Genomic DNA, 12,164 nt, shown 5'->3' on the forward strand with positions numbered 1-12,164 from the left:
AATGTATGGTAACATAATAAAATAAAATTAAAAAAAAAAAAGATTTAATCCATGGTTTAATCCTGACCTGCAATTACTCCTAAAGACAAGTGGTATCTGGTTCCATTCCAAATTCAGTCTTGATGTAAACACAGAATTTTATATATCTGACTTTCTACAAAGCTACTTTCCTCCAAGTAAAGGCACAGCAGACAGTTAATCTAGGAAATTAGGCAGATTATACAGTAGTTGAGACTTTACAGAAGAAACCTTTAGATTAAAAGTAATCTACATTTTCATGAACACACACTCAACTAAAGGGTAATGAATGAACCTACATCTTTGGTTTCTAACAGAAATTTAGATAAAGAGAAAGTGATCAACCTATACTAGAAAAACTCAGTTCAGTTTCCTCAAAGTTTCTAAGATTATGACCCAAAGCATAATCCCTAATCTGCTTTCTCAGTAGCTTGGCTTAACCACTTACCTTCAACCTGGCTAGTATCTGAGCATGGTTTCTTCTTTGACTCCAAATTCCCGGTTTTCTCATCAACATCCAGGAGAGGAATATAGTCTGTTTTTCCAACAGTTTCTCCCACGACATCATCAAAGGCCTCTGCCTCCAGCGTGGCAATAAAGTCCCGTTTTATCTCTTCCTCAATTTCTGGAGGTGGCTCTGTTAATGCATCTGCAAGACTGAGGTCAGCCATTTTGCACCACTGCAAATGCCTGGTTAAGGGGGGAAAAAGTTGCATAAGATGAGCACTGTGCAAAGGGAAACACATCCCTAGAAACTCTTCTCAGGTGTTCTAAACAAAAAAAGAAATAAAATCTAAAACTTGAGAGCTCGAAGAGGTTCCCCCATTTCACAGATTAGAAATGAAAGCTGAGTTAACAGTCTTACCCGAAGTAAACACTCTCTCACATCTCTCGGAAGTAGACAGAGCAAGAGCCATTTCGTCCTTTTCATTAATAAAAAAATTTAAAAGTATAAAAAAAAATCAATTTATCCAAAGTTACAGCCAGTAAAACTCAAATCAGGTCTTTTGATTTTTTTTTTTAAGAATTTATTTATTTATTAGAGAGAGAGAGAGAATGAGAGATAGAGAGCACGAGAGGGAAGAGGGTCAGAGGGAGAAGCAGACTCCCCACTGAGCAGGGAGCCCGATGCGGGACTCGATCCCGGGACTCCAGGATCATGACCTGAGCCGAAGGCAGTCGCTTAACCAACTGAGCCACCCAGGCGCCCAGGTCTTTTGATTTCAAGTCTTATAAACTTTTCAACTATCTCATCTATCTACGTTTCCAAATCATGTCCCACAATAATTCTTAAAAGAATATACAAAAGGAGGGGCGCCTGGGTGGCTTAGTCGGTGAAGCATCTGCCTTCGGCTCAGGTCATGATCCCAGGGTCTTGGGATCGAGCCCCGCATCGGGCTCCCTGCTCAGCGGGAAGCCTGCTTCTCCCTCTCCCACTCTCCCCTGCTTGTGTTCCCTCTCTCGCTGTGTCTCTCTGTCAAATATATAAATAAAATCTTAAAAAAAAAAAAAAAGACTATACCGATTACATTATATTCCCATTAAAAAAAAGGTTACATTGCAGGAAGTCACCTCTCCTGACAAAAGATTTATTTTGTTGATGTTAAATACTGCTTCTTCATGAATTTCTTGTGGATAGCTCCATTGACCAAACTATACCTAGCCCTGGTGGCATGAAAAATACAGACATGTTCCCTGATTAGCTAGGGGTGGCAGCCCCTCCGTGTGGTCATGTACATCACCATCTTTTCAGAACATCAGGCTCTCTATTTTTAAACATAACCTGAAGTTAAGAAGTATAGGGGCGCCTGCGTGGCTCAGTTGGTTAAGCGACTGCCTTCGGGTCGGGTCATGATCCTGGAGTCCCAGGATCGAGTCCCACATCGGGCTCCCTGCTCGACGGGGAGTCTGCTTCTCCCTCTGCCCCTCCCCCCCTCATATGCGCTCTCTCTCTCTCTCATTCTCTCTCTCAAATAAATAAAATCTTAAAAAAAAAAAAAAAGCATAATCTACTACAGGCAAAACTGCAGGTGACTGGCCCAGAAAATACAGAAATAGTGCAGCAAAAATGCCAAAGGGCCTGAAATAAATTGAGCTCCCAATACATACACAGCACACTGGGAAATAAAAAAAAGTGTTCCAAGTACTATGCTTTCAAAAGGTCTAATTTAATGGAGACTCCAAGAGACTCAAAGATAAGTGAACATATGAGCTTTCTTGAGCAGGCAAGGTAAATCAAATAGAAATCCTTAGCTGCCTAAGGGCGCCTGGATGGCTCAGTAAGTTGAGCGTCCCATTCTTGATTTTGCCTCAGGTTGTGATCTCAAGGTCCTGGGATGGAGCCCCACATTGGGTCAGCCTGGGGATTTTCTCTCTCTCCCTCTGCACCCACCCCCCCCCTTGCTTGCACAGCAGTGCAAACGTGCACGCGCTCTCTCTCTCTCTCTCAATAAATGAATCTTAAAAGAACGAAAGAAATCCTTAGCTGCATAGTATGATAGCTACTGTTTCTGTCTGCTGGAAATTTATTCTTATCTCCCCCCATGTTCACCAACAGCCAGCCCAGTGGAGTTGGGCACATGACCAGGAAAAGGAGTATTTCATAACTATATCCTGGATGGAAAACCCGCCAAGTGGCTGCTGTTCAGTTGTCCTGCTGTCTTCTTTCTCAAGTCTAAGGGAGCAACCTTCCCATCTTTCTTCTCCCTAATTTAGTCCATCTATTGCTTGCAACCAAAGAATCTTAACTAACACACATAGTCTTTCCTCAACCCAAATTTTTTTTAATTTTTTATTGTTATGTTAATCACCATATATTACATCATTAGTTTTTGGTGCAGTGTTCCATGATTCATTGTTTGTTCATAACACCCAGTGCTCCATGCAGAACGTGCCCTCCTCAATACCCATCACCAGGCTAACCCATCCCCCTACCCCCTCCCCTCTAGAACCCTCAGTTTGTTTTTCAGAGTCCATCATCTCTCATGGTTCGTCTCCCCCTCTGACATACTCCCCTTTTCTTCCTCTCCTGTTATCTTCTTCTTTTTCTTTTTTCTTAAAATATGTTGCGTTATTTGTTTCAGAAGTACAGATCTGTGATTCAACAGTCTTGCACAATTCACAGCGCTCACCGTAGCACATACCCTCCCCAATGTCTATCACCCAGCCACCCCATCCCTCCCACCCCCAACCACTCCAGTAACACTCAGTTTGTTTCCTGAGATTAAGAATTCCTCATATCAGTGAGGTCATGTGATACATGTCTTTCTCTGATTGACTTATTTCACTCAGCATAACACCCTCCAGTTCCATCCACGTCGTTGCAAATGGCAAGATCTCATTCCTTTTGATGGCTGCATAATATTCCATTGTGTATATATACCACATCTTCTTTATCTATTCATCTGTCGATGGGCATCTTGGCTCTTTCCACAGTTTGGCTATTGTGGACATTGCTGCTATAAACATTGGGGTACACGTACCCCTTCGGGTCCCTACATTTGTATCTTTGGGGTAAAAACCCAGTAGTGCAATTGCTGGATCAAACGGTAGCTCTAATTTCAACTGTTTGAGGAACCTCCATACTGTTTTCCAGAGTGGTTGCACCAGCTTGCATTCCCACCAACAGTGTAGAAGGGTTCCCCTTTCTCCACATCCCCGCCAACATCTGTTGTTCCCTGACTTGTTAATTTTAGCCATTCTGACGGGTGTGAGGTGGTATCTCATGGAGTCAACCCAAATTTTTAAAAGCAAAAATTTACTATGATTCCGAGCCATTTTTAAAGGCTGTCCTTTAAAACTGTCCACCACTGTCTACCTCTCTCCAGCAAAATTTACTAAGGAAAAAGAAATACACACCAAGGAGTACCGTCATTCTATCTTCAACTTTGTCTCCACACACAAGTTCCTATCATAGTCATCAGTAGCACACATCTAACCCATTTACAGCACATGATTATGGATGGGCACTCCTATTCTGTATGCCCCCCAGGCTACTTTACATGTAAAGTATGATTTTCTCCAGATCCTGCCTGGAAAAGTGCTGAAAAATGACTCATTAAAGAACTTTTTAAAAGCCTGACAAATTTAATGTCAATAAGTTCCATAAAAAGTAACTGCTTTTCCCTTTTTTATGATAACTATCATTACCAGTTAGCATTTGAAACCTATTATGAATCAAAAATAATAAAGGATGTCTATAATTAGACAGTTTAAAGGTCAAAGAGCACTTGAAAGGACATCTGTACCATCCTTAACAACAGCTCTATTTTTTCCATAATACATACCTAGGACACCTTTCTCATGCAATCCACTCAAACTTCTTAGTTTAGGACACAGGTAAAAATACAGACAAAACCAACAATATCTTTTCAATCTCATTTATCTGAGTGCATATTCTCAAAGGGCAGCTTTTTATCCACTGTAATCTTTCCCTCTTCACCCCCACCGCAACCTCCCAAACCACTTCCTGAGCTCACATTCGGTTCATGGAATATGAATAGCAGCTTAGGCTCAGCCTAAGAAGGTAAAACTGATAGAAAATTAGACAGCTGGAAAGCAGGAAGGTCACTTGGCTCTGAGTGCATTTAGCCAACCACCCAGCATCTGTATCAACACAGTTTAGATATTCCTCTCCTGTCACCACATATAAATAGAAGTATGATTTACACACACACACACACACACACACACACACACACACAATCTACTTTCTGGCTTTTATCCAGAAAGCCCCAGTTTTCAATAAATTGAAGAGATGGCTCAATTTTATAGTTATTCTACTCTAAAATATATACAAGTATAATAAATTCGGTAAGTGTTCTACATGTTTGTTAAACTGGTTCTGCAAGTGTTTCAGAATTGATTTTAATGAATTCATGGGTGAATTTCATCCCACACTTACAGAACCATTTAAGGTCACTTAATATTCAATTATGCCTTAAAATGTTGAGTTATGTAATCTATGGACAAAAGGGTATGACGCAATGTTATTCTTAAACCTGGATATTCAGAAGACCCAAAAATGTACCCTTGTGAATGAGGACTACCTACTAAAAAGAAATTATCTCTTCTTGACTATTTATACTATTCCTTTCTTATTTGTATAAAGTTTTACCTTTAAAAGGATTTGTTACTAGGAAGCAAAAAAGAAAGCTGGGTACAGAAGTTTCTATGCCTCACTGAGGCACCAGTTTAATCTCAAAAGCTTTCAGTGAGTCACCTTCAGGGGCTGAGTTCCCTCATCTGTAAAATGAGAGTGGTATGTTAAATGATTCCTAAGGTTGATTATTCTATAAGATGCTTATAATTTAGACTCATCACTTAAGTTAGAAATAAACAAACTGCATATAGATCCTCAATGTGCCATGTGTGACTTTTCTATGTCAAGTACTCCCAATTATAACTGGGTTCAGGTTTATTAAAAGGCAAAAGCTTTTTGGCAAAGGGAGAGACTAAAAACAAACTCATGGCTGCACAGTGCCCTGCTTGAGTGTATCTGACTGGAACTTAAGAAACTCCACCCAGTTCTGGCTAACATCAAAGGAGACTTGACACCACTCTGCCAGAAAATAAGCCCCATATTATTTAACCAGGGACCAAGAGAACACACAGTTTTTAAGCACAGAGCTTTGGACATCTGATCTTTCATTCTGACTACATGCGTGGAGAGAAACTATCTGGTGAGAAGAGTTTTGAAAATATGTGAACGAAGACAAGAAGAAATGACACGACGAGATGATGAAGCACAGAACAGAATTTGGTCTCTTAACTACCCTCTGACTATTAATAACCATGTACTCACCCAGAGTAAATAAGAAGGTATGATGCGGTCACAAAGCATCTCCTCTGTTGTATGGTTTACTTTAGATTACAAACTCTGGAATTAGTTACTAAACTATTTTCTAGGTCTATAGAGATTAGTGTTCATATCTAATTTAAAGACACAGAAGTAGGGGCAACTTTTTAAGGTCCCCAAATTCCTCTTGTGAATCTCAGGTCAGTCTTACCTATAGTCACTCACTCACTACAGACCTGTGCTCGTTCTGTCTGATGAGACATTACCATTAGCGATCCAGTCTGCAAGGGGCCTGTTGCTGCCTTTTGTCCTCCGCATCTACTTCCGTCCCCCTGGCCCCTCCGCCTTCCCAAAGGTGCTGCTTCGAAGCTAAAGTGGAGCAAGGAAACTCATGACGAAAAAGAAGAACAGAAGCCTAATTCCCACCAACATACTGCAACACTTTTCACAACCACAGTCATATTTTCATTTCACTCCGTCACATTAGCCAAATCTGTACCAAGATTCATTTGCGGTAGCCAGCATGCTCTTTTTAACAGTGTGGAATCCTATTTCACAACTCAAAGGGGGTAAGGGGACTTAAATCCCAGAAGGTCCTTCTTTCCACCTTAGTGTGAATTTATTTCTTATCAAGTTAACTTTCCTCTTAATCCCACAGATCAAGTCCATGCAAAGTATGTGAGCTTTTTGGTTTTAGTGTGAAAAGGAAGAATACTAATTTAGCAACATGGAACATTTCAGAGAACAAAGCAGATTTGGATAAGGTATCAAAGTAGGGAGAGGGTATGTGGTCCCAGAGGCCCCAGGAGGTCAAAGAAAGGGAGGTAATACAATGCCAAAGGCAAGCTCTTTTCAAATATTACCTCCTGTCAGTTTTAGAAAACTTTCTTCACAGTCACCTGGATGAGGTGAGAAACAAAATTATCATTTATAACACTGTTTATCCAAGGGAAATGCTTCTGAGTTCCAAATAACCAACTTAGTCAATAAACATTTAATAATAATTCTTAAAGGCAGAAGACTGCTCATAATGCTCACTTGAATTTTCTCGATGACTGATATTCTGTCAGCCCTGGGGGGGAACGGGGGTAGAGGGTGAATTATGGACAAGATACAGAACTAAAAAGATACGTGGGGCTAATATTTTCATCTATGCTTTTTTTTTTTTTTTTTAAATGACTGATATAAACGGCAGAGAGTCCTGAAGCCAACACTAAGCTGCTATCCCAGGACATCAGTGAGAGTGCTGTGACCAAAATGAAGTGCTTGTTCCTCAGGCTTGGAAGAAACCCAGCATCCCAGCCAGTTCCAGAGACCATTTATAATCTGACATGGTGGTGGTAGAGAGCCCGCATCACGAAGATTTCATGTTCAACATGAGATTTTTTAGGTTTGCCTAGAAAACTTTTAGTTACTAAATGGGGACTCTATTCCTCAGACGGGTTTTAATGAAGTCCTTTCAGAGGTCTGTTACATAGCAAGCTGGCCCGTATTTGTCTGTGTTCTGCTTCAATTTATTTAACTAGAAAACTAGTTTGATTTATACTTTCAATCAGAACGGTATTTCATTCAAAGTAAAACGAAATCTTTATTAAGGACCTGTATGGGAATCAGCTAAGATCTTACACAGGTCACAGGCACATGTGATCCCTGAGGCGAATCTGAACTTCTCCTGCTCCTCCCCAGAACCAGAATGGCAAAGGCACAGCTCAGGAACATCCTGCCTATCCTAGCAATAAACCCCAAACCCCTGCAGAATATATCAAAAGTCTCCACCCCCAGGTACCTCCCCCTACACACTTCAAGGACAACAGCTGTACTATTATGAACTGATGGTATTTGCAGGCTCCACAGGGTTCTGTTCAGAACCACCATTTGTCCCGTTCATCATAGGATCAGCAACAGGAGAAAGCCCTGATTACTAGAATAGCTGAAGCCACTGCCCAGTGACATTCCTATATGGAAGAGCACATGAATTTTACTTCCATGTAGTTCCCCAAACAAAGAGTTCCTTTTCCCACTGCTATTTTAGGGAGCCCTGTCCTGGAAACATAAGAACACTGCATACACATGCACACACATATTCACATACATAAAACCTCACAGCACAAGCCTGAAAGCCTAGCTTGCTTACTTACAAGAGCTATCCAGGCAGTTTGTGTTCAGTCCTGACCGAATGCATTTTGGACCTCTAAACAGTCACCTGCCCACTACATTTCTGTTCCAGTGAATTTAAAGCTATTTCTCCAAGATGAATCACCTACACTAGCTACCTCCCACTGTTAGCCATGTGATCCACTCAGCATGAATGTCTGCTGCAGTCTGCTAACGTGAGCCAAAACGAGACGACAATGACACAGCACTTACATTTCTGCTATCACCATCCTTAAAAGCAACTCTTCTCTTTTATTCCAATTAAAAAAAAGAAAATGAGTGAATCTTAAGGGGCGGGTGGCTCAGATGGTTAAGCATCTGCCTTTGGCTCAGGTTATGATCCCAGGGTCCTGGGACCAAGCCCTGCATCGGGCTCCCTGCTCATCAGGGGGCCTGCTTCTCCCTCTCCTACTCCTGTTCCCCACCCCCATTTGTGCTCTCTCGCTCTGACGAATAAATAAAATCTTAAAAAAAAAAAAGTGAATCTTAAAATGATTCTCAATACCTAATTGCCCCCGAATTGTAGGCGGAAAAAGTTTTTTAAAATGTTAACTCTTCATCCCACTTATTCTTCCTCAGTCTAATTAAGACCCAAACACGTTCAGCAGAGTTTCCCTACAGCTCTCCAAAAATTATTTCTAAACACTTAAGACCTCTAAAGGCTTTTATGAAAACCCAGTTCAAATAATCTAGGCTCCAATTCCCTCACTTTAACAGTGGACAAAAAAAGGAACCAGAAGAAACAAGTCACTTATAAATGAAGCTAGATGGAGGATCAGGCTAAAGGGAGACCCAGCAAACACCAGAAACACAAGCAGGGTGTGACAGAATTGATAAAATCTTGGAATTTTATAGTTTCTGTTTTATCTGACACAATGACATCACTATACTCCCAAATCCATTTTTTTGCCTTACCTTTTCTTCTTAAAGTATAAAAGCAATTGGGAGAAGTCCTAAACATCAGGGGAAAAAAATCTCAGCTGATTTAAAAGGACCCCAAGCCCTATTAGGAAAAAAACACTCCAAACTCCTTTGTGTGATATCCAGGTCACATAATCCTCCAGGGCCCTGCCCTAGGACCTACCACAGCCATCAGTGGTTTGCCATGGAGGCTCTCTCCCTGTACTTTAGTCAACACGAGACCAGCTGCCATTGTATAAGCCTATCACCGACATTATCACCACATGCCCTTGCTCATACTGCTCTCCACACTACAAATCCTCATCACTCCTTTCTCACTTCTCAGAGTCTTGAAATCAACTATCCTCAACTATCAGCTTTTCTGTGATTCCATTCTGAGATCTGTTCTCCCAGCACCATTGAGAACTAACACCTCATCTGTATTTCTATTGGAACAGTACAGTCTGATATGTACCATACTTAGCTGTATATGCCAGAGGCTCCTACAACTGCTAGATCCCAAAGGGGAAGGACCATGTCTAAGCAATATGTCTATCTTCTCTTGGTGGATTACTTTACACAGAAGATGGGCTAAAACTACAAAAACCAACAAATAGGGTGCCTGGGTGACTCAGCTGGTTAAGCGACTGCCTTCGGCTCAGGTCATGATCCTGGAGTCCCGGGATCGAGTCCCACATCGGGCTCCCTGCTCGGCGGGGAGTCTGCTTCTCCCTCTGACCCTCTTCCCTCTCGTGCTCTCTATCTCTCATTCTCTCTCACTCAAATAAATAAGTAAAATCTTAAAAAAAAAAAAAAAACCAACAAATAAATCAAAGGGGCTGGCTAAACAGAATTCTAAGATGGTATGACTGAATTAATAAAAGTAGGAACACCTGGATGGCTCCATCGGTTAAGCGTCTGCCTTCAGCTTAAGTCGTGATCCCAGGGTTCTGGGATCAAGTCCCGAGTTGGGCTCCTTGCTCAGAGGCGAGCCTGATTCTCCCTCTGCCTGCCGCTCCCTGTGCTTGTGCATGCATGTGCTTACTCTCTCTCACAAATAAATAAATAAAGTCTTTAAAAAAGGGGGGGGGGTGCCTGGGTGGCTCATTTGGTTAAGCGACTGCCTTCGGCTCAGGTCATGATCCTGGAGTCCCGGGATCGAGTCCCACATCGGGCTCCCTGCTCAGCAGGGAGTCTGCTTCTCCCTCTGACCCTCTCCCCTCTCATGTGCTCTCTCTCTCTCTCAAATAAATAAAATCTTTAAAAAAAAAAAAAATAGGTCTAGGGTTGCCTGAGTGGCTCAGTCGGTTAAACGTTGACTCTTGATCTCAGCTTAGGTCTAGATCTCAGGGTCCTGAGTTTAAACCCCACAATGGGCTCCACACTGGGCATGGAGCCTGCTTTTAAAAAAAGAAAAAAAAAAGTAGGTCTAATTTGAAATTAATCAGAGGTGCTAAAACTACAAAAAATTCTTCAGAACTGGAAAAAGAATAAACATATTCAAGGTTGAAGGGTCACCATTTATTAACATATTCACCTCATTTCTTCTTTCCAAACATAGCTTTGTGCCATAGCAATCATGCTGTCTGCAATCATGAAAAGAAAGCCAACAAGGAGTAACCATACAAGCCAGCTCTCCATGCTGGTCATCTTATCATTATTAGGCAGGGCAATAAAAATAGCTCTCTGCTTTTAGAAAAGCACAACAGCATGATGCAATATGGCAGAAACAAATAGCATTTTGTTGAAGGGATAAGCTACCACCATCATGTTAACATCACTGTATAAATATTAAAACTTTTGTGGTTATTAAAATGTGAAATCTCCATAGTATCAGCTCACATATTTCTGTCAAGGAGTAGTAAATATACTATGTAATTTTTAAGGTTACCTGGTGTTGGGGAAATTGGGTAAAGGGAAAAAGTATTCACACTTGATCATCTCTTAGCTTTTGAGAACTATTTAAGAAAAACCTCTCCATCAAGCCAAGCGAAGTTTCTCCCTTAAGCTCAGAGTCAGAGTGTGCTCTATTTTATTGTTTAAGATGTCAGTGAAAGTGAAGGAAAATGAAAGACTGAATTAAGATGAGAATGAGGATCTGTGCTGATAATTCTGTAATTATTTATCATAGACACACACAATGTGTGTCTCCTCCAGAGTCTCACTGGACTCTGAGTTCCTAGATGGCAAGGACACATCCTTTTCACCTTTTATCCTGGGCATCTAGTACAGTAGTAACACCTGGTAGGATCTCAACTGCACATTCATACTGCTGGGTGTGTTCTATTCTGTATCATGACACAGCCTTCTCTCGCTGGAGCTGACATCTGCCTAGCTGTTAGGACCCTCCTGGCTCTTCCACTGTGGGTCCTGGGCACAGAATCAGCATTGGGGTACAGTAGCCCTGCTCTTCTGAGCAGAAAAGAGGAAGGCATAAACTCTACAGGAGTAGTTAGCAGACATTTTGTAGAAAGATCTTAGTGGTGGTAGTAAATGACTTGCCTTTAACATAAAAGTGCCTTATAGATGCTTTCAAATGGGGGGAAGGGGTTAAAAAAAAAGGCCTAGAAGTTAAAAAAAATAATAATACTAAGTGAAAACTGAACATGCAAACTGAAAAGTCAAAGGAATCTTTCATGTTAATAATTAACCAAACTTTTAACACTTTACCTGAAATAGAAGTAAAGATCTGAGTTAAAAGTGAAATGCCACTGGATCAGAATCATTCAGGAATAGAGTTGGGCAATTTCAGTTTTTAAGTGTTGATTCTGAAGGGCACCCACAATTGAGAGCTACTGAATTAATGAACAATCTACTTAAAGTTCACTGAAATGAAACATAAGACAGAATTTGTAAAACTTCACACTAGAAAGAGATCAAATTCTCCCTTTTTAGAAGGTAGGTACTTTAAGAGTTTATTAGAAGTAGAGCCTGACAGGGATTCTTAACACAAGTGATTTACTGAGGGAGTGCCTTCAGGAGAAACCTGTAAGGGAGGGAAGAGAAGCAAAACTATGGTTTCAGCTAAAGATTAGCCTACGCCTCCTGTCTGGGAAGTTGTGAAGCACAAGCACACCACAGAACTAGTCCCACCATGAGGTAAGGGAGCCAGGTTTTTGTAACCCTCATGAGGCAGTCACTGGCTGAGAGCCATGTGAAGGGAAGGGACATAATTTCCCAGACTTCTCTAGGAAAGATGGCTCCTACATGCTACGGCCCTTGCTAACACTCACAGCAGCTGGGGGTTGGTGTGTGTGTGTGTGTGTGTGTGTGTGTGTGTGTGTGTGTGTGTGTG

The 12,164-nt window shown here is 41.3% G+C and overlaps 1 protein-coding gene across 26 annotated transcripts in view; it reads right to left on the reverse strand.

The window, feature by feature from the left end:
- MAP4 (microtubule associated protein 4) overlaps positions 1 to 12,164 on the reverse strand; it is a 195,601-nt gene that overhangs the window by 116,764 nt on the left and 66,673 nt on the right. For 24 of the 26 annotated variants that reach the window (XM_073901117.1, XM_073901116.1, XM_073901123.1 and 21 more), the window contains one exon: positions 467 to 708. In XM_073901117.1, the coding sequence (XP_073757218.1) occupies positions 467 to 689 (223 nt within the window). In that variant the 5' untranslated portion in view covers positions 690 to 708. Of the gene's footprint in view, positions 1 to 466; positions 709 to 6,081; positions 6,185 to 7,953; positions 8,042 to 12,164 lie in introns of those variants that run through there. The other 2 variants (XM_073901108.1, XM_073901109.1) reach the window with 2 other exon arrangements.

This window comes from Callorhinus ursinus, unplaced genomic scaffold, assembly GCF_003265705.2.
Source record: "Callorhinus ursinus isolate GAN/ISIS: 27379988/994484 unplaced genomic scaffold, GSC_fseal_2.0 scaffold15, whole genome shotgun sequence".
Lineage (NCBI taxonomy): Eukaryota > Metazoa > Chordata > Mammalia > Carnivora > Otariidae > Callorhinus > Callorhinus ursinus.